Here is a 26,134-nt window from a genome sequence, read left to right as displayed (position 1 = left end):
TTATTTTAGAGAGAGAGAGAGAGCGCGCGCGCATGTCAGTGGGGCTGGGGAGACAGAGGGAGAGAATCTCAAGCAGACTCTTCCCTTAGCCTGGAACCCAGTGTGGGGCTCGATCTCACAGTCCTGAGATAATGACCTGAGCCAGAATCAAGAGTCAGATGCTCAGGGGTGCCTGGGTGTCTCAGTGGGTTAAGCCTCTGCCTTCAGCTCAGGTCCTGATCTCAGGGTCCTGGGATCGAGCCCCACATCGGGCTCTCTGCTCAGCAGGGAGCCTGCTTCCCCTTCTCTCTCTGTCTGCCTCTCTGCCTACTTGTGATCTCTCTCTCTGTCAAATAAATAAATAAAATCTTAAAAAAAAAAAAAAAAGAGTCAGATGCTCAACTAACCAAGCCACCCAGGCGCCCTGGGTGTAATTGTGTAATAAATTTTTATTAGTATGTCCCATTTATCCATTTTAATTTTTTTTCCATTTATCCTTTAAAAAAACCCAACTTTATTGAGTTAAGATTGATATAAGTAGCATGTATTTAAAGTGTACTATTTGATACGTTGTGATATGTTTTTATATCTGTGAATCCTCATAACAAGATAGTGAATGTATCTGTCACCCCCCAAAAGTTTTTTTGTACTCCCTTTGGAATTCTTTTCTTCCTTCTTTTCCCTTTACTCTGGCCTCTTTGTGCCCTGAAAACCACACTGATGCTTTCTGTCACTATAGATCAGTTCACATTTTCTACATTTTTAGATATGTGTGCTCATATAATATGTACTCTCTTATTTTAACCGTGGTAAAATATACATAACAAAATTTACCATCTAACCTTTAAATGGACAATTTGGTAATGTTAGGTATGTGCACACTGTTGCATAACCAATTTCCAGAACTCTTTTCATGTTGCAAAACTGAAACTCTGTTACCCACTAAATGACAAGTCCCCATATCTTTCTTCTCCAGCCTCTGCAGCCACCATTCTACTTTCTGTCTCTCTGAATTTTACTACTCTAGGTACTTCCCCTAAGTGGAATCATGAGGTATTGTTTTTATGTGACTGGTTTATTTTATCCAGCACGATATCCTCAAAGTTCATGCATGTTGTAGCATATATCACAGTTTCCTTCCTTTATAAAAGGCTGAATAACATTCCACTGTGTGTATGTACCACATCGTGTTTATCCACCCATCCATTGGTAGATGTTTGGGGTGCTTCCACCTCTTGCTGTTGGGAACAGTGCTGCTGTGAACATGGGTATGCACATATCTCTTCAGGATTCTGTTTTCTGTTCTTCTGCATATAGACCCAGAAGTGGATTACTGGATCACATGATAGTTCTGTTTTTAGTTTTTTGAGCAACTTTCATACTTATTTTCTTCAAAGCAGCTGCAGTATTTTACGTTCCTGTCAATGGCATATAAGAATTTCAATTTCTCCACACTCATACCAACACTTGTTATTTTTTTTTTCTGGTAGTAACCATCCTAATGGATATGAGACAGTATCTCATTGTGATTTTGATTTGCATTTCCCTAATGGTTAGTGATGTTGAGCCATCTTTCCCTGTACTTATTGGCCTTTTGTGTATCTTCTTCTGAGAAAGGTCTATTCAAGTTCTTTGCCCATTTTTTAATCAGGTTGTTTGGTTTTAGTTATTGAGTTGTAGTTCTTTATAAATACTTGATATTAATCTCTCATCAGATACATGCTCTGCAAGTACTTTTCTGCCATAGGTTGCCTTTTTATTCTGTTGTGTCCTTTGATGCAGAGAAGTTTTTAATTGAGATACAGTCCAGTGTATCTTATTTTACTTTTGTTGTTTGTGCTTTTTTGATACCATATCCAAGATGTCATTGCCAAATCCAGTGTCATGGTATTTCCTCTGTTTTCTTCTAAGGGTTTTATATTTTTAATTCTTTTTTTAAAAACATTTTATTTATTTATTTGACAGACAGAGATCACAAGTAGACAGAGAGGCAGGCAGAGGAGAGGAGGAAGCAGGCTCCCCACTGAGCAGAGAGCCCAATGCGGGGCTTGATCCCAAGACCCTGGGATCATGACCTGAGCCAAAGGCAGAGGCTTTAACCCACTGAGCCACCCAGGTGCCCCTATTTTTAATTCTTATACTTAGGTATGAGACCTAAGATGGTCTTTGCTCCATTGTGAGTTAATTTTTATATATGGTATAAGGTAAAGGTCAAGCTTCATTATTTTGCCTGTGGCTATTCTATTTTCAGCACCATTTGTTGAAAGTATGTATTTTTTCTTGTCTGTCTTTAACCCTGTAATTATGTTGAGATTCATCCAGGTTATTGATCGTTTGTTCTTTTGTATTGCCACATAGCACTCCATAATGTGGTTATTACCACAGTTTAGGTAATGGCCTATCAAAAGACATTTTGGTTGTTCCCAGTTTTTGGCTATTATGAATAAAGCTGCTATCAATATTCATGTATAAATCTCTGGACACATTTCCTTTTTTCTTGGGTAAATACCTAAAAGTAGAATTATTGGGTCATATGGTAATTCTCGGGGCGCCTGGGTGGCTCAGTGGGTTAAGCCGCTGCCTTCGGCTCAGGTCATGATCTCAGGGTCCTGGGATCGAGTCCCGCATCGGGCTCTCTGCTCAGCGGGGAGCCTGCTTCCTCCTCTCTCTCTCTGCCTGCCTCTCCCAGCTACTTGTGATTTCTCTCTGTCAAATAAATAAATAAAATCTTTTAAAAAAATAAATAAATAAATAAATAAAAAATAAAAAAATAAAAATTTGGAACAAAAATCTGATCATATGATTTTCTAGCCCAAAGACTTCCTTTGGGTCCTCACTTCTTTTAGAAAGAAGTTCTGCACATGCTTTACAAGGTGCAATGTGATTTGGGTCTTGTATATAACTCTAACCTGCTCTCATCTCCTGTCACTGTCCATCTTGTACTCAAGCTGCAAACATACTGAAGTTCATTCAGTACCCTCAGTTTCTTTCTGTTGCCTTCCAGGATTTTGCAACTGCTTTTCCCTCTGCCTAGGATATTTTCTTGCCACTCTTCTACCATCTTACCTTCACCTATGATTTATACTTCGTGGAAGCTTACCCTGACTTCTGTCCTCACTCCCATCATATTGGCTCATTATTCTTCCCTTCTTTATGTACATGTAACACTTTTTAATTTCCTATCAATGCACTGATTATGCAGTATTGTATTTGGTTGGTTATTTGTCTCTGTGTCACTAATGTGAGATCCATGAGAAAGTAGTGCCTGGCATGTAGTAGGTGTTCAATAAATATCTATTAAATCAGTGAGTGATTATAAATGAGGTCAGACAGAGTGAGTGAAGAAGCTCATTGTGGTGTTTTGAGGATGGAGTGAAAAATGAGTGGATGTCTAAGAATTTCAGAAAGTAAGGATTTGGTCAAATAGCCTTCGAGATTGAATCTTGATTAGAGAATTGACCACTCTTTAGCTAATTGTGTATACTCTTAACTGGTCTGTGTGGACAAGCACATTCCTCTTGTCTTAATTTCCTGGTTATTTTTTGGGGTCAGTAAACACTATATTCAGGGCCCCAGGACAGGACAGACTTTTTAACCAACCAGTTGCAGAGGTAAAATGGACCTGGGGTTAAAGCCATTACTTTGTAAAATATGCTTATCATTTAATTACAGAATGTATTGGCTATTCTAAAGCAGCCATTCGAGCAATCGGGCAGTCAGATGCATCATCAACCTCTTTGAGCATCATGAAGAGTGGGGCATCACTGTCTTTGAGAACTCTCAGTATATCCCTAGGGATATGGGACCAAAGGGGACCACTGTTCCACAGTGTTCTCCTTATACTGGCTGAGATTTGATTTTTGTTTAATATCATAACGTAAGTTCCATAGAGGGGAAGAAGAGTAAGCTGAGTACTGGGCAGCTTTATATGCAACTATTGATCTTCGTGGATAATTTAGGAAAGCATCAAATTGTACATTATTGTAATTATTCTGATCTTCTAAGTATGGCTAGACGTAGAGCAAATTTTTCCCATAGCCCTTATAATCTTTTTCTATACCTCAGGTTCGTACTGCTCCTTGGAACACCACAAGGGCTTTCATTGCTGCTATGAAGGGCAAGTGTCTCTTGGAGGTGACTGGGGTGGCAGATCCTACAGGGTGTGGCGAAGGATTCTCCTATGTCAAGATTCCAAACAAACCGACACAGCAGAAGGTGAGACTGTCTGAAATCCTGGAAACCAAAAATTAAGGGAGGAAGAAATGGAGGTTAAGGAGTGGAAGTGAAGGGGCTGGGGGATGGAAAACACTTAAGTTGACAGGATGGCTTAGGCACCTACTGTAAGGAGTTCAGCTTATTACAGTTCTTGCCTGTTTTGTTTTATGTTTGAGGTAGGATGATAAAGAGCCTCAGCCAGTAAAGAAGACAGTGACAGGAACAGATGCAGATCTCCGTCGCCTTTCACTGAAAAATGCCAAGCAGCTCCTCCGTAAATTTGGTGTGCCTGAAGAAGAGGTGAGTGTGAAAGAGGAAAACTTAGTGTCCCCTAGGGTAGGAGGGGGCCTTTGATAGAGGGAAGAACTAGGAGGCAGATGTAAGGAACTATCTGGATAAGTTTGTGGTGTAGGTTGTAGTACCCTGAATCTTAGGCACTTTTTCAGGAGTTAGCTTTCCCCAAGCTTTCTGTTTAACCTGCTTTGGGTGGTGTTTTAGTTTTAGTTTTTTTGTTTTTGTCTGGCTCTCTAAGTTCTGTGCCTTGGTTTATTTTTTGAAATCTCTGATGATTTAGGTGTATGTGTTTGTCTCTCTCGTAGATTAAAAAGCTGTCCCGCTGGGAAGTGATTGACGTAGTCCGCACAATGTCCACAGAGCAGGCCCGCTCTGGAGAGGGGCCCATGAGTAAATTTGCCCGTGGGTCAAGGTTTTCTGTGGCTGAGCATCAGGAGCGTTACAAAGAGGAATGTCAGCGCATCTTTGACCTTCAGAACAAGTATGTTGTTCTAGTGCTGCAGAAAATCCAAGCTGGAAAGGGGAGGAGTCCCAGACACTATATGTTACAATGAACAGGAGGTCACTTGATAATGTGACTCGTTGCCCAGGTAGCTGAGATTTCAGGGTGGTCTCTGTTCATAATACTGCTAGAACACCTGCTCCTTTCAGAGCAACTTGGCAAAGGTTTTGCATTGGCAAGACGTACTCTAGGTTCCATGGTAACTTTTGTGGCCTGCTTGAGCCTGGCAGTTATTCCAGTGGTGATAAGGGACAATGAGTGTGTTTTGTTTTTTTTCTGAAGGCTTACTGTGAGAGGATGGTAATGCTCTATTATTAAAAATGACCAGTGTGCCGTTTTATTTCTCAGGCTTTTTCTAGGAATTCTGAAAGAGTTGCTGTGTTATAGCATATTTCAAACTTGCCTTGTTGACAAAAGTCAAGGAAAATTTTGTAAAGCTCTTCTGTTAAGGCCCCCATGTCTTAGTGGATTTGGGTATTCCTTTTTAAGGTTGATTTCCCAAGTTCCTCCTGTTGCCTAAAGCTGTATTTCTTCAGCTCTTTATACACTTTCATGTTTCTCTTCTTAATTTTCAACATCGTTTTTCCTTTTTAGAGTTTTGTCATCAACCGAAGTATTATCAACTGACACAGACAGCAGCTCAGCTGAAGACAGTGACTTTGAAGAAATGGGAAAGAACATTGAGAACATGTTGCAGAATAAGAAAACCAGCTCTCAGCTGTCGCGTGAACGGGAGGAGCAGGAGCGGAAGGAATTACAGCGGATGCTACTGGGTGAGGGTAGTGGCTTCATAGACAAGAAAGAGAAGGATCGGAAAAGTGTAAATAACTGCAGACTAAGAACTGAGCCAAAGCTGGAGGCAGAAGAAGTAGCGGATGAGTGTAGAAAAGCCTGTAGATGAGGTGGAAAGGTTACTGCAAGCTGAACTTGGAGGTTTTTCTGGGGGGCCCAGATTGAAGAGCTGCCACTGGCCCACTGCTGCCTCTGTCTGTGTCAGGGCTGTCCAAGCCAGGGCTAGCAGTGCCGTACGTCAGGTGATCTTTCTGGTCATTCATCTTAGAGGCTAAGAGTTTTTAAAACTGATTTCATGGATAAATTTGAGGGGTTGCTCTTGAACCCTCTGAAATCATATATAAAATTCTGTGCAAATGTACCTTTCCTGAGAAGACCTGTGACTTTCAGAAGATTCTCAAAGGAGTCCTAGACCCTAAATAGAGTTAAAAATCACCAACCAAGAACTGCAGAAGTTGAGAGTGGGGATGATAAAGGCTTGAACTGGTTTGGGGTATGGATTTTGTGAATGAAAAGGGGTAAAAAATCAAGGTGACCTTAAGATTTCACTCCAGGCTTTCCAGAAAGATGGTACCTTTGATTAAAGTAGTAAACTTCAGAGAAAGAAGCAGGTGTGAGAAGGGAAGATGTAATATGTGGAGTTTGAGGTCCCCATGACACTTCCCAGTATAGACGTCAAGCAGGCAAATGAAAATTTGGATATAGATACTATGAGAGGGAGGATAAAGGCCTGAAGATGCATATGTAAATGACTGTTCTCACTCCCAATAGGCTTTTCCTTTATTTCCTGCTCTGTAAAAAGCTTTGTGTAATTTTGTGTTCTGACTACTTTGTAAAGATGTGATAAAGCCTTTGCACTGGGGTGGTCCTAGACCAGCAGTAGGGACATCACACAGGAGCTTTTTGGGAATGCAGATTCTCAGGCATCACCCTAGAATTTAGTGTAATGAGAATTCTCAGGTGATACCTCTTCATTCGCGTTTGGGTTTGAGAAGCATTCTCCTAAGGCTCTGGACCTGTGTCTGTGGTGCAGTTTTCCCTCTTGGTGCCAGAGTGCTTTTCTTTAATGTGATCAATCAACTACTTGCTGCTTGGGCTTTCTTCTGCTCTTGAGAGGAATCAGAATACAGCTGCTGTCTTTCTGTCCCCTCTAACAAATGTAGTTCTTTGAGTTCCTTTCAGAACTTCTCATACTTAGAAAAATGGGAATGGGGCAGTGGTAAAATGAAGTCAGGGCAGGACAAATCAGTGCATTTGCGGGCGTGATGCTTTCTGTAGAACCATACAATGCTTTTGGTAAGCGTACATGCTTTTGTGGACCGTTGAACTTCAAGGTTTCCACCCAGTCTCAGGAAAATGACCATGTGGGTGGTAGGGGGAATGCGTGGAAATCTTTTTCTGCCTTGCAGCAGCAGGTTCAGCAGCATCAGGAAACAATCACAGAGATGATGACACAGCTTCTGTGACTAGCCTTAACTCTTCTGCCACCGGCCGTTGTCTAAAGATTTATCGCACATTTCGAGATGAAGAGGGGAAGGAGTACGTTCGCTGTGAGACAGTCCGAAAGCCAGCTGTCATTGATGCCTACGTGCGCATACGAACCACAAAAGATGAGGAATTCATGTGAGTTTGACTCACTGCTTTCCAGTATGATAAGGAGGACGATGAAAGTGGTGGGGGATGGGGATGAGGGAGATATGTGCTGGAGTTTTAGTGACAGGATTCTGGACAGCTGGAAGTTGGAAGTCTGTGTTGGTTGGGTGCCTTTAGGTCTTGGGGTTTGGACAGAGCCAAATCACAGGGAGATATTTTAAATTTGCTTCAAAATAAAGGCATGTTTTCCATTCCACCTGGGTCCTTTGCATTGTGGTTGGTTGGCATAACTCTTAGTGATGACTCAGGACACCTTATTCTGAGAGAGGTGCTGCTCTGCACATGGAAGGCTGATGAGTAGGGGAGATGGGAATATAGGTAGCCCCTTTTATTTCTGTCTGGATGGATTATTTTAGTTCTGATGTGTTTAGCTATCAGGACGGTTGTCTTTGGTTTAGCTTTGCTTATGGTCCTGTGATATTTTTCCCCCTTGCCCTTCAGTCGAAAGTTTGCCCTTTTTGATGAACAGCATCGAGAAGAGATGAGAAAGGAACGGCGGAGGATTCAGGAGCAACTTAGGCGGCTGAAGCGGAACCAGGAAAAGGAGAAGCTTAAGGGTCCTCCTGAGAAGAAGCCCAAAAAAATGAAGGAGCGCCCTGACCTAAAAGTAAATAGAATGTGGCATGATCATAGCTAAAAAGGCGAAGAAAGCATACCTCTGCCAATAGCTTTTGGTGTTCTCCCTCACTGGGAATGAGGGCAGTATTGTGGAAAGCTAGTTTGAGTTGGTGTGGCTGCTCAGATGTTACCATGACTAGTGTGACTGGCACTAACAACCTAATCTGGTGCCATTTGGTGTCATTTTATACTTCACCCATTGGGAGTATTTCCTAGGGGTTGAAATGGGCTTGGGTGAGAGAGGTGTTTTTTACACACACGCGCGCGTGCGTGTGTGTGTGTACGTACACATACACATATCCTTTAAAAATTGTACATATTAGAAGCAACAGGGGGCACCTGGGTGGCTCAGGTGTTTTAAGTGTCTGCTTTCAGCTCAGGTCATGATCCCAGGGTCCTGGGATTGAGTCCTGCATCGGGCTCCCTGCTCAGTGGGGAGTCTGCTTCAGTGACCCTCCCCTGGTTCCTGCCTTCTCTCTATTTCCCTCTCACTCATTCTCTCTCTTGAAGTAAATAAAAACAATATTTAAAAAAATAAAAAGGAAAAAGAAGCAACAGGAAAGAAACTTATCAGTACAGGTTGCCTTCTGTAACTTAGGTAGGGTTCCAAATATTACTGTACATGTAGCTGCCATGTACACCATAAAACGAGGTCACTGCTGTATAAAATGATAGTTGTCTCACAGTGTTGTTGGAGTAAGTGAGACAATGCCTGGGAAGCACTTTAGAAACTATAAAGTTCTTAACAAATATAAACTGGTGGTGACATGTACTGAGGTCATTATTTTCATGTTTCTTTGTTATATATGATATTCTATAAATGTGATATAAAATGTGACCCATTTTATAGCTGAGACTGAGGTCAGTTGCAAAACTTAGATAGAGACTTGGTATTATTGAGCCTTTTCCTTGTGCCTGGAAGTATATACCCACGCTGACTGTGTGTGCTGGTGAAGGCAGCCCGGGGCTTCCGATGGACTTTGTCCTGCGTATTTAACATTTTCATACTCTACAACTAAAATTGAGAGTGGAAATCCTCTCTGTTTTCTTCCTCGCTTTTTTTTTTAAATGTCCAATCTCTGGATTGCATTTTATTTTTAAGATTTTTTAAAATTTACTTGACAGATCACAAGCAGGCAGAGAGGAGGGAGGGGGAAGCAGACTCCCCGCTGAGCAGAGAGCCCAACGTGGGGCTCGATCCCAGGGCCCTGGGATCATGACCCAAGCCGAAGGCAGAGGCTTTAACCCACTGAGCTACCCAGGCGCCCCGCATTTTATTTTTAATGTGTCATTTCCATTCAGGTTCTTTTGTCCGATGGCTTCTGGTTGAAAGATGTCTAACAGTCCTGTTACGACAACAGTTCTGTGCCTGCCTTGTATGTGTTATGTAAGGCGAACGTTAAGCCGCCCATTTACCTCTGATACATTGATACTTTCCCCTTTTGCAGCTGAAATGTGGGGCTTGTGGTGCCATTGGGCACATGAGGACAAACAAATTCTGCCCCCTCTACTATCAGACAAATGCTCCACCTTCCAACCCTGTTGCCATGACAGAGGAGCAGGAGGAGGAGTTGGAAAAGACAGTCATTCATAATGATAATGAAGAACTTATCAAGGTTGAAGGGACCAAGATTGTCCTGGGGAAACAGCTAATTGAGAGGTAAGAAATAGCAGACGGGAAGTGCTGTGGGGAGATCCGTTGGAGGTTGATGCTAGCAAAGGGTGGCAAGGGTGGATGTGATATGTACTGTGAGGTGGAACTCAGAGCATGGGGACTGGGATGGATTTTCCTCAGTAACTGTTGCCAGTAGTGACAATTATGGTCTTTTGTCGTGAAGCACTCCTCAGGCTTTCCTACTTGCCTTGGGGCATGTGACCTAACTTTTCTGGGTCTCAATTTCCTTATTTTAACCAAATAAAACCACCCTTACCAGGTAGCTATGAAGATAGAATGGCAGGCTATATAAACACGTAGTATAGTGCCTGGCATATCATAGGTGCTCTTTCTGTCCTACATCCTGGTGCTCCTCACACTTGTCAAGTCCCTAATCGCTGAGTGTTCCGATAATGGACCATCCCAGAAAGACTAAGGAGACATACACTGTGCTTATCCCTGTCTCTTGTTCTCAGAGAATTTAAGAGTTAATCAAGTGGAGAAGTTTTTAAATTAAAAGACATTTTTCCCCGACTTTTGAGTTTGAAAACTGCAAATCTACAGAAAAGTTGAAAGGTTAATACAGTATATCATTCCTCTAAAGTCACCAACTTAACATTCGTTACATTTGTTTTGTCTTTATATGTCTGAAACTTTTTTTTTTTTTTTTTTGGCTGAACTATTTGGAAATAGGTTGCGGGCATCTTGATGTTTCCCTCAGAAGTTCTTGACCACACATTGTCTAAGAGTCGGGATATAACAACATGATACTACCATTACACCTAAGAAAATTAGCATCAGTTCAGTAGTTTTAACATTGGTTCTTACTTAAATTTCTCCGGTTATCTCAGTGTCCTTTATGGCCTGCCCCACTCCCAATTCAGGGTCCAATTCCTGTTCAAACATTAAGTATTTTGAGTGTCTTTAAATCTAGAACTGTTCTCTCCACCTATTTTGGTTTTCATGGCATTGACTTTTTGGAAGAATTCAGGCCAGTTGTCTCCTAAAATAGCCCATATTTCTGGATTTGTCTGATTGTTTTCTCATTGATTATGTTTAGATTAAATGTCTTTGGCAAGATTACTACATAGGTGATATTATGTACTTACTACACCACATCAAGAAGCACATAATGTCAGGTTTTTTCACTGTTTTGATCATCTTGTTTAAGTGGTGATCCCAGAACCCTCTATAATAAAGGTATGTTGTTCCCTTTGTAATTAGCATGTGGGTGAATTTCCTGTTCCCTAACAGTCTTTCTCTCAGTAGTTGTAGCATCCATTGATGATCATTGCCTAACTCCGTTGTTACATTGGGGATTGCAAAATAGCGGTTTTTCTAATTATAGCATTCTTTCTACATTAACTGGTATTCTATAAAGAATAGCTTTCCTTTCCTTTCTGTTTGAGTATTTCTGTGGATTCTGGAATTCTTCCTTTTGTGAACTTAATGTAATATGATTTATTAACACCATTTGTAATTGTGATGCCCGTATTGTCTTACATTTGACCTCTTAAAGCCAGCTCCTGTGTCCTTTTGAAACAATCCTGTAAATCTTCGAGAACGTCTTTGCTTTCTGACACAAGATGTTCTAGGCTGTCCTTGAAATTTTCTTGTTTGAGACCTAGAATCAGCCATTTCTTCAAGGAGCCCTGGTTCCTTTTATCAGGGAATGGCATTTAGAACCAGGATCTAGGTATTAGGTATGCTCATTGCCACTGAGATGTCTGTCATTGCTTTTAGGCTTTTAGTGGACAGAACTAGGAAATAAACACATATTGTAAATCACATACCAAAACCTTCCTATCAAAACCTCCCGTTCAAATCATATCTACAGATTCTTCCTCCTCTTCCCCTATTCATATCTGCATCCTTTCTCTGGTTCCCAGCATTAATATGTTGATTCATTTGCTCTGTCTGTACATCTGTTATACAGAATAGTTTGAGAATTACAATACCAGTACCACTAACAACAAACCCATAAAGTAGATTCAAGGTGTTTTCTGTCATTTGTTGTCCTTAGACTATATGCCACTGCAATAGTACAGTCAGGGTATTATGTGCAAAATATATTTGAATTCTCTTTTGTGCATAACTTTCAATCAATTTGATACATACTTTTGTTTCTTACTGAGGTAAAATTGGTAGATACCATTGTGTAAGCTTCAGAGGTACAGTATTATGTATTGGTATTTATATACATTACAAAGCGATCACCACTGTAAGTCTAATTACCACCCATCACCAGATAGTTTGGTTTTGCTTCTATTAAGTTTGGGGCTCTTTTTTCCATTCTTGATTTAATTTATCAATATCCGTAATAGCCATTATATTATGAGGCACATTGGAAAAGGAAAATTTAGTGTCTTGATCCCCTACAATGGAAAGGAAGAAGGTGAATGGCCTTTTAATGACTGAGGGAAACTTAGACTATTTTTTTTTCAAGCCAGTTTTTCATTTCTTCTTTGTTTCTATTGTAAGTTTAGCCTCCTAGCCCTTGAACCCTAAGATAGAATGTTGGAGCTGGAAGCGTTCTTGAAATTCCTTTAGCCTAGTTCCCTTATCTTCCAAATAGGAAACTGAGGTTGTGGCTTGCCTAGTTCTTTATTAATTTGGATATCCCGTGAGGCCGTGCCTGATCTGAGCCTGAGAGTGTGGATATCTGGCCTTTGGTTTGGCTTTTTCCTCCCCAGGCTCATGCTCAGGTACTTTGGACTTCTTCATTGTAGTTGCTTTTTTTCTGAGGTCTAGAGCTAGGGACTGCATGCTATGAAAGTGTTCTTGATTACAGCGCGGATGAGGTTCGCAGAAAATCTCTGGTTCTCAAGTTCCCTAAACAGCAACTTCCTCCCAAGAAGAAACGGCGAGTTGGAACCACTGTTCACTGTGACTACTTAAACGTGAGTATCTGCATTGCTTCTTTCTGGCCACATGTGGTTCTCATTGGTTCCTCCAGCCCTTTGTCCCATGGCTCTGGCACAGCCTTAGAGTCTCCCTTTGGCCTTACCCTGAAAATTATGTGTACTGTTCATTACAAAATTCCTAAGCTATAGCTAGAAAGCATCGTCTGTTTGTTTTTCTTATCTAAAGAAGCACTCTTATTTCTTGTTTATCCTTAGAGACCTCATAAGTCCATCCACCGGCGCCGGACAGACCCAATGGTGACATTGTCCTCCATTTTGGAGTCTATCATCAATGACATGAGAGATCTTCCAAATGTGAGTTCATCACATTCATGTCTACAGTAGGAATGGCAAAGCCCTTTGTTCTATCTGTGATTTCAGATAGAGGATAGTAGAGTACTTGTAGGGATGTGGAACTCCTGATTCTTTGGGATGTAGTTTTTTGGGTTTGTTTTATTTATTTATTTTGAATAGTTTAGTAGATAAAACAGACCTACCTGCTTCATCTAGAAAGATTCCTTTGAGAGTTGGTGGCCAGGTAGACAGATAAGATACGAGTCTTCGGGAGTTGGCTCTGACAGGTGTTCTTTGCTCACCGATAGTGCTGTCTCTTGTTTGCACAGACCTACCCTTTCCATACTCCAGTCAATGCAAAGGTTGTAAAGGACTACTACAAAATCATCACTCGACCAATGGACTTACAAACCCTTCGTGAAAATGTGCGCAAACGCCTCTACCCCTCTCGGGAAGAGTTCAGAGAGCATTTGGAGCTAATCGTGAAAAATAGTGCAACCTATAATGGTAAGAATCACCTTTCAGATCCTTATTTGTCTCATTAGTCCCAAATTCAGACAAGATTGGACTGACTGGAAGGATCTACAATGTATGCATTTTGAAAATCAGCGCACGTTTCTGTCATTTAAGGTTGCTTCTTTTTAGTCCCACTTTTTAAATGTATCCTTTGGAGAATTTGGAGTTTGTTGAAATGAAACAGTTGCAGGGAGATTAGTGGGAGGAAGAAGTGGACCTGATCAAATAGAACAAAGAGACAGTGTGGAGGGAACCTATGCAGAGTGTGAGCCTGCGACCATGTTGACTGTGTGTGAATCTTTGATTTGATCTATAGATTTGTTACAGGGGCTCTTACATGTTCACTTTGCTCCAAATCTGCAAAGGAGAAAGAAATCTGCTTTCTGTGTCTTAAAAGGGGAAACAGTACAGCTTCTGCATGTCAGGGATCAAGGTTTCTGATCTCCAATTGTATCCTTGAGCACAGATTCATGTGTAAGTGTTGGGTTGAAGGGTATGGTTAGAGAATGAATCCCATCCCTGCCACATACTGATTAAGTTACCCTGGACAAGTTCTTAGACAGTTTACTGTAGACAGCCTGTCACAGCTTCCTCAGTTTTGTCTTTTGTAAATGTGGCAGTACCTAGATTCTGAGACCTTTTATAAGCAAGCCTGACCCATTTATCTAGTATCCTGTCCAATGCCTGACTCCCATACCTACTAGAGACTTCTGCCAGATTCAACATTATATTTCACTAAATATCTTATGCCATTTCTTCATGCACCTTGCACAGTCTTTGCCCTGTCTTGAATGCCCTTAGTTCCCACTGAAAAGTGGAAACATGCCCTATGAATTTCCATTCATATTTCCAGACCAATTCATATCATCTCTCCATGAAGAATGGAGAATACCCATTAATTTTCTGTCGTTCTCGACACAATTAAACCAACTTCTATGACTCTTAACTGTGTTGTATGTAATTATTTATGTGTCTGAATCTTCCATCACTTTGCGACTCCTGGAAAGACTATGTCTTATTCGTCTTTGTATTTTCAGGGCCTAGCAGAGTTCTAGACATACAGAAGGGAAGAACACATTTGTTAGGTCCAACTGTCATTCATATTACAAGGATAAATACTTAAAAGTCAGACTGGGGGGCGCCTGGGTGGCTCAGTCATTAAGTGGCTGCTTTCAGCTCAGGTCATGATCCCGGGGTCCTAAGATCAAGCCCCACATCGGGCTCACAGTGTGGAGCCAGGCACTCTTGGTTTTTTTTTTTTTTTTTTTTTTTTTTTTTTTTTTAAAGATTCTACACATAAGTGAGATCGTATGTTTTTGTTTTTGTTTTTAAAAATTTATTTATTTATTTGATGGAGAGAGAGAGATACCATAAGTAGGCAGGGCAGAGAGGCAGGCAGAGGGAGAGGAGGAAGCAGGCTCCTTGCTGAGCAGAGCCCAATGCGGGGCCCTGATGTGGGGCTGATCTCAGGACCCTGAGACTATGATCTGAGCCAAAGGCAAAGGCTTAACCCACTGAGACACCTGGACGCCCCAGTCATACGGTTTTTGTCTTTGATGTTGAACACCTTTGTGTGTGCTTAGAAGTCTCTTGAACTCCAGTGTATTTGGCACTCTTGACTACTTGACGCTCCTCGATACTCTCTTATTTCTTTTCTAGGGGTACTTTCTCTAGTTATTTCTGATCTTTTTCATTCTCATGACTTCAGCTACCATGTATCTACTGATACCATTATCTCCAGTCCATACCTCTCTTCGGAGCTCCATACTCAAGTTTCCAGTTGCCTGCCAGACATGTCCATGTTTCAGTGCCCTACTGGCAACTGTTGATCTGGTTGCTTTATTTAGACTGATGATATTACCATCCATCTGATTGTACAAACTAGAAATGATGGTCATCGTTAGTTCCACCCATTCTACCCCCCCTCCCCCATTCATAGATCACTAAATCCCATAAATAAGTAAGCAAAGTCCCCTCTACAGCTTGCTGGAGCACATCCTCTTCCTTTTAATCTCGGTTGCTGCTCTTATTTGAAGCCCTTGTCATTTCTTGTTTGACCCCTTGCAACAGCTTATGAATTTTAACTTTGCTGCTTGCCTTAATTCACACTGTTGGTAAGGTAATTTTTTCTAAAACACAAATTTGAAAAAATTTTCGAGCATAAAATCGTTAGTGGCTTTTTGTCACCTATGAGACCTTTATAATGTGGCCTCTCCTGCCTTTCCAAGTTCTATTTCCTGTTTCTCCTCCACACATACCAGTGTTGCACTTGTACCAAACTACTTACGGTGCCTCCTGTTTCTGTTAACTTGCTTACTTTGTATCTTTGTATACTTTTTCTTCCCTCTGGAATGTCTTTCTACTGTATTGCCTACTTGATGGACCTCTACTCTTCATTAATGACCCTACTCCAATGTCAGTCACAGCAAGCCTTCCTTGCTTCCCAGTATGCAGATTTAATTGTTGTAAAAATAGCTTACAACATGTTTCATATGCAACCCTACCATATTTCATAGCAACCAGTGTATCCCCATGTTTGCACTATACTCAGTTTTTAAAACTTTCATTATGGAAATTGTTAGGTATGTACAGAGGTATAGTAAACCTCAGCACACCTATTCACCTGGTTCAACAATTACCCTCATGGCTGATTCTTGCTTACTGTTCAGTCTGTATTTCCAGACATATCATTTCATCCGTAAATACTGCAAGCGCTCATACTCTGTCTTGGCAGTGATACATTTTCATGTCATTTTCTTTGATTGACCCAAGAGCTAAGGTAGGAACTATGTCTTATTTTCTCCTTATTCTCATCATTGAGTACATCACGGACCATCATTAATCATTCATTGAATGAATAAACAAATGAATGCTAAATTAATTAGTTACAAATAGAGTTGAGGTTTGGGGTCTGGGGAACACTTAACAAGGATGAATAGAGGAAGATGGTCAAGCAGAGGATACTGAAAGGAAATAGAATTACTGTCTAGGTGAAAATGTTTTAACTATCCCTATAATGAGCTTAAATTAGGGCAGCCATAAGTGAGGGCTGTAAGAAGGAGTTCAAGGATTTTCTGAAGCTTCTGTTAACGGATTTCAAGGAAACTAAATAGTCTGAGATGGGATGGAGAATCTTTTATGACAGAGGCTTTGGATTAGCCATATGTTGGGAGTACCTCACAAACCATGAGTTGTGTAAACAAAAATTGGAATCACAGATCTTATATGCTAAGTGTGTAAAGATACATAAATCATGCCTTCATCTCCTAAGCCATCCTTAAACAAAATGTCATTCTTGTCCATAGTATTATTACTTCCAAGGTATTAAAGGTAGCAGTATCAATAGTAGTATTGTCGTACAAGTATTAATAAAGAAGAGAGTTAAAATTAGTTTTTTCATCCATATTATATATCTGCCATGTGTTAGCACTGAAAAATGGAGTTAAAACTGGTATATATGTATGATCTAGCAGACAGGCTGGTGCCTGACACTTATTAGGTGTTTAAGTAAATGTGTTAAAAGTCTAGAGAGGTGTGCTCGCTTCGGCAGCACATATACTAAAAAAAAGTCTAGAGAGGTATTGGCAGCTCTCGTCTCCCATTTTTAATGGTCTCATCTCTTACTGTTCCTCTATAAATTTAGGTCCAAAGCACTCACTGACCCAGATCTCTCAATCCATGCTGGATTTGTGTGATGAAAAACTCAAAGAGGTAAGATACTTAAAATGAAAGAAAGGCAGGGGCGAATGGCTGGCTCAGGTGGAAGAGTATGCAACTCTTAATCCCGGGTCATGAGTTTGAGCCCCATATTGGGTGTAGGGATTACTTGTGAATAAATAAAATGAAAAAGAGGCATGGAATTTGAGGTGGGGCTGGTAGCAGGGTTGAGGAAGGAGAGAATGTAATAGAAGGAAGAGTAGAGAAATATAGGAGTAGCAGATCTTTAGTGTGTTAGAGGCTGGAAGGGACCTTAGAAATCTCATAATCCAATTCCTTCTTTTGTAAATGGAAAACTAACATCCGTAGAAGAAAATTGCTTGCCCTGGACATCATGGTTATTAAGTAGTATGGCTAGGACTGAAATCTAGAACCTACATAACTTTAGAAAGGGCCAAGGAAAGTGAATTCCCAAGAGCTAAGAGACTGTTTCAGCAGAGAGGAATTTTAATTTTTAAAATTTTTAATTAAATTTAATTAAAATTAAAAATTTTAATTTTTAAAAGATTTACTTTAGAGAGGGAGTTGGGAGAGGAGCAGAGTGGAGAGGGACAGAGAGAATCTTAAGCAGGCTCCATGCCCAGCATAGAGCCTGACATGGGGCTGGATCTCACAACCCTGAACTGATACCAAGAATCGGACGCTTAACCAACTGAGCCACCAAGGCGCCCCTAAAAGATTTTCTATATTCCATTTTCTTTTTCTTTAAGATTTTATTTATTTGTTTTCTTTTAAGATTTTATTTATTCATTTATTTGCAGTGGGGGGTGGGGAACAGAGGGAGAGGGACAAGCAGATTCTGTGCCGAGCAGGGAGCCTCACATGGGGCTTGATCCCAGGACCCTGAAATCATGACCTGAGCCAAAGGCAGAGGCTTAACTGGCTGAGCCACCTAGGCGCCCCTGAAACAAATTTATTGGGTTAGATTCCCTTATGTAAAAGTCACTAATCAGCAATATGTTCAGTGTTTTTAGCAGTAGTTTAGAACAGAAACAGTGTTACATTAAAACCTAACTTGGTGAAAATGTTTTTATTCTGAGACCTAAGTTATCAGTTTCCAGGGATGTATATTTTTGGTGATCTACAGATAGACGATAGAATACCTAAATGAGTGGTTGGTACATCCCTTTGGATCCTTTAACTAGAATATCATTTCTCATTTGGACTTTCTGTCTACAGCTGTGGTTGAGAATTCAAAGTTAGGCTTTTCTGGGCAAGGGCAATAGACAACTGAACCATAAATTATCCATAAGTTTCTGCAGTGATTACACCTCAGGGAAACCTCTTTTTCCTTTGCTTTGTTTCATATCAGAAAGAAGATAAATTGGCTCGTTTAGAGAAAGCTATTAACCCGTTGCTGGATGATGATGACCAAGTAGCATTTTCTTTCATCCTGGACAACATCGTCACCCAGAAAATGATGGCAGTTCCAGATGTAAGTAGTCTCTGTGCTAAATATTGTGAAGATAGCAAGGGAAAGAACAGTAGGATGTGCGTGTGTTGGGGAGTCTAGAGGGTAGTGTTTGTAAATTCAGACTGGCATATAATTTTAAAAACTGACCTTTTTACCGTATGACTGCTGATCATTAAAATCAGAGGCCAGGAACCCATGGATATAGAGAGAGTTCTTTGTTCCTCTTGTTGAAAGCTCCTGAATATCCCTGGAAAGAAATGAGGATGACAGCTAATGGGAGGCTTTGGATTGAAAGGTGCCTCTTGACAAATGGCAGTTTATTTAATTATCCATTGTTTGTTGTCTTTTTAATCTATTTTTGTCTTTTACAACTTTATGGCATGGCTACCATGTTGACTGTGTGTATCCGTTTTGGGGAATGATTTTCTCTTAGGAATGCTGGACTAAATTTCCTTTTGTGTTGTAGGCATATGTTATATATGTGTTAATGCTATAAAATTTCTGGATGGGACTGGGGTATAAGAAGTTTTAATTGTGAGTATAGAGCAGGGGTTCTTCCTTAAAGGACCCCATGAACCACTTAAGTTATAGACAAAATTTTGTGTGATTATGTGTCTCTGGGAAAAGGGTTTCGTAGCTTTTTTGGGGAACCTTAGGAATATTTGTGACTCAGCGAAGGTTGAGAATCTCCAGTAAAAAGAATGGTTTCCATTTAATTTCTCACGCTTTCTGTTTTATAGTCTTGGCCATTTCATCACCCAGTTAATAAGAAGTTTGTTCCAGATTATTACAAAGTGATCGTCAGTCCAATGGATTTAGAGACTATACGTAAGGTGAGTGATTTGATCTAAAATGTCTTTTTGGAAGCCAGTAGATTTGTGCATACATCTGAGTCCCCTGGTTCTTTTAATCACAGAATATCTCCAAGCACAAGTACCAGAGTCGGGAGAGCTTTTTAGATGATGTCAACCTTATTTTGGCCAACAGTGTTAAGTATAATGGTGGGTATTTCTGCTTTTCTTCTACTTTCCATCATTCTATTCATCCAATGTTAGTTAGCATCATTAAAATTTGATTGCATGAAGTATCCTTGAACAGTACTCTGCTTTTTTTTTTAAGTGGGCACATATTTTAGTGTGTTTTGTAAATTTTGCTAATTACTTTTAATGATAAAACAATGTGCATTTATTTTCTTATACTTTAGAAAGCACAGAAAAATGAGAAGAGAAATATCAAATCGATATTGCTTTGGGCTTTGAGCCAACACCGCTTCTCATGAGATGTGAAAATTCACCTGTCCTCCAGGCCCTTAGATGGAGCTTAAGGGAATGTGTGATTATAGACCATAGTGAGCTTCCTCAGAGCATGGGGTTTTGGTCAGTGCACAAAGCGATGATATATGCCAAGCTAGTTACTTAACTTCTGTGCTGACTACTTAATCTACTGGTGGGAAAGACAGTCACTCTACCCACAAAATTCATAGTCCAGCTGATGGAGGGAGGCTGTTGAATACAGCTTGACAAGCAAGAGCTGTATTAGAAGGATGTACAAAGTGCACTAGAGGAGATAAAGGAGCACCTTCACCTAAGGGTTAGGGAAGGCTTCATAAATAAGCTAATAAAGATCAGTTTTGGATGACTCACTTGTTGAGTAAACATTGAGCACCTAGTACATGCTGGCTCTGATAAGTGCTACAAATATAAAATCAATGTAGATATGATTCCTGTCCCCAGATTGGTTGTAGTTTATTTGGGGAAACAGAAAAGAAAATTTACAGAAGTATTATGCAAGATGTGCATGCAGAGTGCCAGAGGGGACACAGAGACAAGCTGTTTAAATCAAATCAAATTGAAATTAGAGGAAACTTTCTGTAAGAGAGTTATCTTAAGCTGAATTCTAAAGGATTGGTGGGTGGGTGTTGCTAGGCAAAGAATGTAGAGGAGAAAACATTCTAGGCAGAGAACAGCGAGCAGTATGTAAAGAAACCATATAGGCTTAAGAAACAAGTTATTGGGGTTGCAATTATGTGTCCATGTTGGTGAGTGACTCGTTACATGTAGAAATCTCTAGGAGTCAAATCCTAGAGACCCTTGTGTGTGCTCTGTGTCATGTTTAAGAAATTTTACTTCATCCTAAGTGGAAAGACAACTGAGGAATTCGGCAGTGAAATTAATTAAATTCTGAATTTAATTCAGAATGTTTAATTCTGGTAAAAGAAGTGTTGGGAGGCTCATATAATTCCTTAAGCAAAACAGAAGAGGGCGCTATGGTGCTATGGTGAGTGCTGTGAATTGTGTAAGACTGATGAATCCCAGACCTGTACCCCTAGCAAATAATACATTATATGTTAATAAAAGGAAAAAGAAAGAAAGAAGCAGGAGCTAAGGGCATTTGAGAGAATTGCCTAGCATACCGAGGTCTCAACTAAAAAATCCACATGAGTGTGGCTGTATGTTTGCTAGATAGAAGAGACAGAGAATTTGGAGGGAGGTGGTGAAAGAAGGGACAGCCAGAAAGGCAGATGAGGAAGTGGGCATTGAGAAGAGAATGTTTAATGCCATGGAGGAATGAAAGAACAGGGCACTTCAGAGAATGATACTTGGCTAGAACTTATATATATCATTAAAGAAAGGTGGTAAGAGATGAGCCTTCCATTTTTCTTTATCCAACGTGGTTTAAAAGATTCTGCTTTCTCCCTTGTGCTCTTCTTACTGCTCATCTGAAATTAGAGAGTGAAAGTGCCCTCTGTCAGGTCAGTTATATCTCCATTATTGTCTCCTGAAAACACCTAAAGCTGTAGCCAGAATTCTGGTAAAAGAAGTGTTGGGAGGCTCACAGATGTCTGAAAATGATTGTAACAAGTGATAAAGCAAGAGTGTTACAGAAAGCCTGCTTAGCCTTGGTGATGGCTGGCGTAAGATATAAGGCAGAGTAAAAGGAGCTAATATAAGGCAATGAGAAAAACCCAGAAGATGCTAAGGGAAAAATGAGCAAAGGGCAGACAGGCAAATCACAAAAGACCGAAATTAAATAACTAATGAACATGAGTAAGTTTTCAGTTGTACCCAGTAATCAAAGAAATGCAAATTAAAACAAATAGGTATCTTTTTTCCCCACCTATTAGATGAACTCAGTTTTTTTTTATTAAATTGATTTATTTATTTTCAGAAAAACAGTATTCATTATTTTTTTCACCATATCCAGTGCTCCATGCAATCCGTGCCCTCTATAATACCCACCACCTGGTACCCCAACCTCCCCCCCCCCCGCCACTTCAAACCCCTCAGATTGTTTTTCAGAGTCCATAGTCTCTCATGATTCACCTCCCCTTCCACCTCCAATTTACCCCAACTCCTTTCTCATAACACCCTTTGTCCTCCATGATATTTGTTATGCTCCACAAATAAGTGAAACCATATGATAATTGACTCTCTCTGCTTGACTTCAGTTTTTCTTTTCTTTTTTTTTTTAAAGAATTTATTTATTTATTTGACAGAGAGAGATCACAAGTAGGCAGAGAGGCAGGCAGAGAGAGAGAGGAGGAATGCGGGACTCGATCTCAGGACCTTGGGATCATGACCTGAACCAAAGGCAGTGGCTTAACCCACTGAGCCACCCAGGCGCCCTCAGTCTTTCTTTTTTTTTTTAATTTTTTTTTTATAAACATATATTTTTATCCCCAGGGGTACAAGTCTGTGAATCACCAGGTTTACACACTTCACAGCCCTCACCAAAGCACATACCCTCCCCAATGTCCATAATCCCACCCCCTTCTCCCAACCCCCCTCCCCCCAGCAACCCTCAGTTTGTTTTGTGAGATTGAGAGTCACTTATGGTTTGTCTCCCTCCCAATCCCATCTTGTTTCATTGATTCTTCTCCTACCCACTTAAGCCCCCATGTTGCATCACCACTTCCTCATATCAGGGAGATCATATGATAGTTGTCTTTCTCTGCTTGACTTATTTCGCTAAGCATGATACGCTCTAGTTCCATCCATGTTGTCGCAAATGGCAAGATTTCATTTCTTTTGATGGCTGCATAGTATTCCATTGTGTATATATACCACATCTTCTTGATCCATTCATCTGTTGATGGACATCTAGGTTCTTTCCATAGTTTGGCTATTGTGGACATTGCTGCTATAAACATTCAGGTGCACGTGCCCCTTTGGATCACTACGTTTGTATCTTTAGGGTAAATACCCAGTAATGCAATTGCTGGGTCATAGGGCAGTTCTATTTTCAACATTTTGAGGAACCTCCATGCTGTTTTCCAGAGTGGCTGCACCAGCTTGCATTCCCACCAACAGTGTAGGAGGGTTCCCCTTTCTCCACATCCTCGCCAGCATCTGTCATTTCCTGACTTGTTGATTTTAGCCATTCTGACTGGTGTGAGGTGATATCAGTCTTTCTTTTTAATGGAAGTATTGAATGCTTGTGAGGCAGGTGCTGTCACATATTGCTGTTGGCAGTATAAACTTGTAAGGCATTTCTGGAAAGCTCTTTGGCAGCATTGAGAGACTTAAAAGTAGTTAAGTGAACAGACTTTATAATGAAGTAGGCCCCACCACTTAATAGCAGGGTGACTTTGGGCAAGTAACTTAGCCTTTGCTTTCCTGTCTGTAAAATGGGAAAAATAATAGCACCCTCCTCAGTGCTGTTGGGAGCATTAAGTAAAATAAGGCACTTAAGTGTTTAATAAACATGCATGGTATATACAACATGGTAGACTAATCTGCCTTAATCAGAGATGTGGACAGATATTCATGATAATGTTATTTTTATTAATGAGAAATAACCTGAATGGTTAATGTAGGGGAAATGATCAGCTATTGTGCCATCTGTATGATGGATTATTATATAAAGATTGAGTGCTCTTTTTTAAAAAAATTTAATGACGAAAGTATTCACAATGTTAAGTGAGAAAAGCAGAACATAAAACTTACTTCATCTCTGTTACACTTTTTTAAAACTGCATATGCATAGAATAAAACTAGAAAGAAACACATCATTGTGATAATAAAATAGTGTTTTTTTCTGAGATGTAGGGTTAGGATTTTCTTTGTTTTCATCTTTTGCATGTTTTCCAAGTCTCCTACTAGTATGAAAGGCAGGAAGCTCTTTCTGGAGGTTTTTTGAAAATTTTTTCAAAAGACTTATTTATTTATTTATTTGACATACAGAGATCACAAGTAGTCAGAGAGAGAGGAAGCAAAGCAGGCTCCTTGGTAAGCAGAGAGCCCAATGTGGGGCTCAATCCCAGGACCCTGAGATCATGACCTGAGCCGAAGGCAGAGACTTTAACCCACTCAGCCACCCAGGCGCCCCACGTTTTTTGAATTTTGAAGGATGATGATTATAGTAGCTAGTTCTATATTCAGTACCTCCTGTGCCTAGCCAAAAAGTAAAGTAGAGAAGGGTGGGGAAGAAGTTCCAGGCAGAGGGCACAAACAGAAAAGAAGATGAGGGTGCCTTGGATAGGGAAGTGCAAATAGTTGATTTGACTAGGGTGAAGAGTGGGAGCTACTTGGTGGTATGAGATGAGTTTTTCAAGGTAGATGGGGTAGATCACAAATGGCCTTACTATGTCACACTTAAGCCTTTAAAAGGAAAGAGGATCATAACAGGTATTTTAGTAAGGTCATTCTGGAAGCTATCTAAAGGATAGGTAGGAGGGGAATTAGATAAAGAGACCAATAGAGAAACTGTTAACAATAGTCCAAGTTGAAAAGATTGAGGGTTTGGGACACCTGGGTGGTGCAGGTGGTTAAGTGTCTGCCTTCGGCTCAGGTCATGATTTTGGGGTCCTGGGATCTAGTGCCTCATTGGGCTGCCTGCTCAGTGGGGAGTCTGCATCTCCCTCTCCCTCTGCCCCTCCTCTCCACTCATGCTGTCTCTCTCTCTCTCCCTCAAATGAATACATAAAACCTTTAAAAAATACTGAGAGCTTGAGCCCAGGTTAAGTAGTTTAAAAAAAAAAATGGAAATATGGGGAAAGTATCTCTTGTGGAGGTGGAGCTGATACTTTCATAAATGGTTGGAACGCGGGGGTGTTGGGTCAGGGCGGGGAGAATTCAAGATGATGGAAAGCACTCACGCTCTTGGATACAAACATAAATGGGTATAAACTTTTTATTATTTATTTATTTGTTAGAGAAAGTGAGTGAGTGAGCAAGCCCCCGCAGGGCTATTGACAGGCAGAGGGAGAAGCAAGCTGACTGAGCTACCCAGGTGCCCCAGGTATACACTTTTTAAAGTACTGTAAATGTTTATTACTTTTGATCAGTTTTACCTCTGGGGAATACTCCACACACACGTTGTCTAAGGGCACGTATGTTTATAATTGCAACATCATACAGTTGACCATTGAATGGCATGGGTTTAAACTGTGCAGGTCCATTTATACATGGATTTTTTTTTAATAGTAGAGGACTGTAAATGTATTTTCTCTTACTTATGATTTTCTATTTATTTATTTTTAAGATTTCTTATCTATTTATTTGACAGAGATCACAAGTAGGCAGAGAAGCAGGTAGAGAGAGAGGAGGAAGCAGGCTCCGCGCCAAGCAGAGAGCCCAATGCGGGGCTCAATCCCAAGACCCTGGGATCATGACCGGAGCTGAGGGCAGAGGCTTAACCCATTGAGCCACCTAGGCGCCCCTACTTATGACTTTCTTCATCGCATTTTCTCTGGCTTTATTCTTAAGAGTACAGTATATATGGGGCGCCTGGGTGGCTCAGTGGGTTAAAGCCTCTGCCTTCAGTTCAGGTCGTGATCCCAGGGTCCTGGGATCGAGCCCCGCATTGGGCTCTCTGCTTGGTGGGGAGCCTGCTTCCCTCTCTCTCTCTTCCTGCTTGTAATCTCTGTCTGTCAAATAAATAAATAAATAAATCTTTAAAAAAAAAAAGTACAGTATATAATACATATACAAAATACATGTTAATTGATTATTAGTATTTTTAGTACGGCTTCTGGTCAGTAGTAGGATCTTTATCAGTAACTAAGTCTTTGGGGAATCAGAAGTTGTAAGTGGATTTTCGATGCACGGGGTGTTGGTGCCTCTAACCTATGTGTTGAAGAGCCAACTATAAATTGCAAAAACATGGAAGTACATGGAATATCCAACATAGAAAATCAGTTAAATAAATTATGGAACTTGTATATGATGGAGAACTGCTTAGCTATCAAAATGGTAGATTAGCTAACAAATAAGGTATATTCGTATATGCCAATATGAAAATGTATTCAGGATATATTGTTGAAAACTAGATTACTTGACAGTATGTACAGAAAGGGTTGCAAATTCAGATCTTATAAAGGCCAGATAGGTATGAGTGAAATGGGCACAATAGGGACTGATGAATTGGAGAGCACTTACCCATCTAAAGGAATCAGTCACTGTTTCTTGTTGCCATAGAATAGAGTTACTGAAGGGAGAGCTGGAGGATAATTTTCACTTCCTACTTGTTTGTCCTTAGGTGTTTGAATTTTTTTAGTTGAGCGTACAATACTTTCATAATTAAAAGAAAAAATCCACTTTTGAAAGGATGTATAAATCAAATGACATCCAGAATTCTGACTT

General features: G+C 40.4%; 1 protein-coding gene across 7 annotated transcripts in view; it reads left to right on the top strand.

Moving 5' to 3' along the window:
* The window catches only part of TAF1 (TATA-box binding protein associated factor 1), a 75,190-nt gene that overhangs the window by 14,716 nt on the left and 34,340 nt on the right, over positions 1-26,134 (top strand). For 6 of the 7 annotated variants that reach the window (XM_059385842.1, XM_059385843.1, XM_059385839.1 and 3 more), the window contains exons 19-32: positions 4,045-4,194; positions 4,375-4,494; positions 4,794-4,969; positions 5,585-5,763; positions 7,192-7,405; positions 7,877-8,042; positions 9,502-9,713; positions 12,499-12,607; positions 12,827-12,925; positions 13,234-13,411; positions 17,064-17,131; positions 18,450-18,572; positions 19,292-19,384; positions 19,468-19,552. In XM_059385842.1, the coding sequence (XP_059241825.1) occupies positions 4,045-4,194; positions 4,375-4,494; positions 4,794-4,969; positions 5,585-5,763; positions 7,192-7,405; positions 7,877-8,042; positions 9,502-9,713; positions 12,499-12,607; positions 12,827-12,925; positions 13,234-13,411; positions 17,064-17,131; positions 18,450-18,572; positions 19,292-19,384; positions 19,468-19,552 (1,972 nt within the window). The remainder of the gene's footprint in view (positions 1-4,044; positions 4,195-4,374; positions 4,495-4,793; positions 4,970-5,584; positions 5,764-7,191; positions 7,406-7,876; positions 8,043-9,501; positions 9,714-12,498; positions 12,608-12,826; positions 12,926-13,233; positions 13,412-17,063; positions 17,132-18,449; positions 18,573-19,291; positions 19,385-19,467; positions 19,553-26,134) is intronic. The other variant, XM_059385838.1, reaches the window with a different exon arrangement.

The sequence above is a fragment of the Mustela nigripes genome, chromosome X, assembly GCF_022355385.1.
Source record: "Mustela nigripes isolate SB6536 chromosome X, MUSNIG.SB6536, whole genome shotgun sequence".
NCBI classification, from domain to species: Eukaryota; Metazoa; Chordata; class Mammalia; order Carnivora; family Mustelidae; genus Mustela; species Mustela nigripes.
The sequence above is the reverse complement of the archived record's forward strand: the minus strand, read 5'-3'. Positions and strand labels throughout refer to the sequence as shown.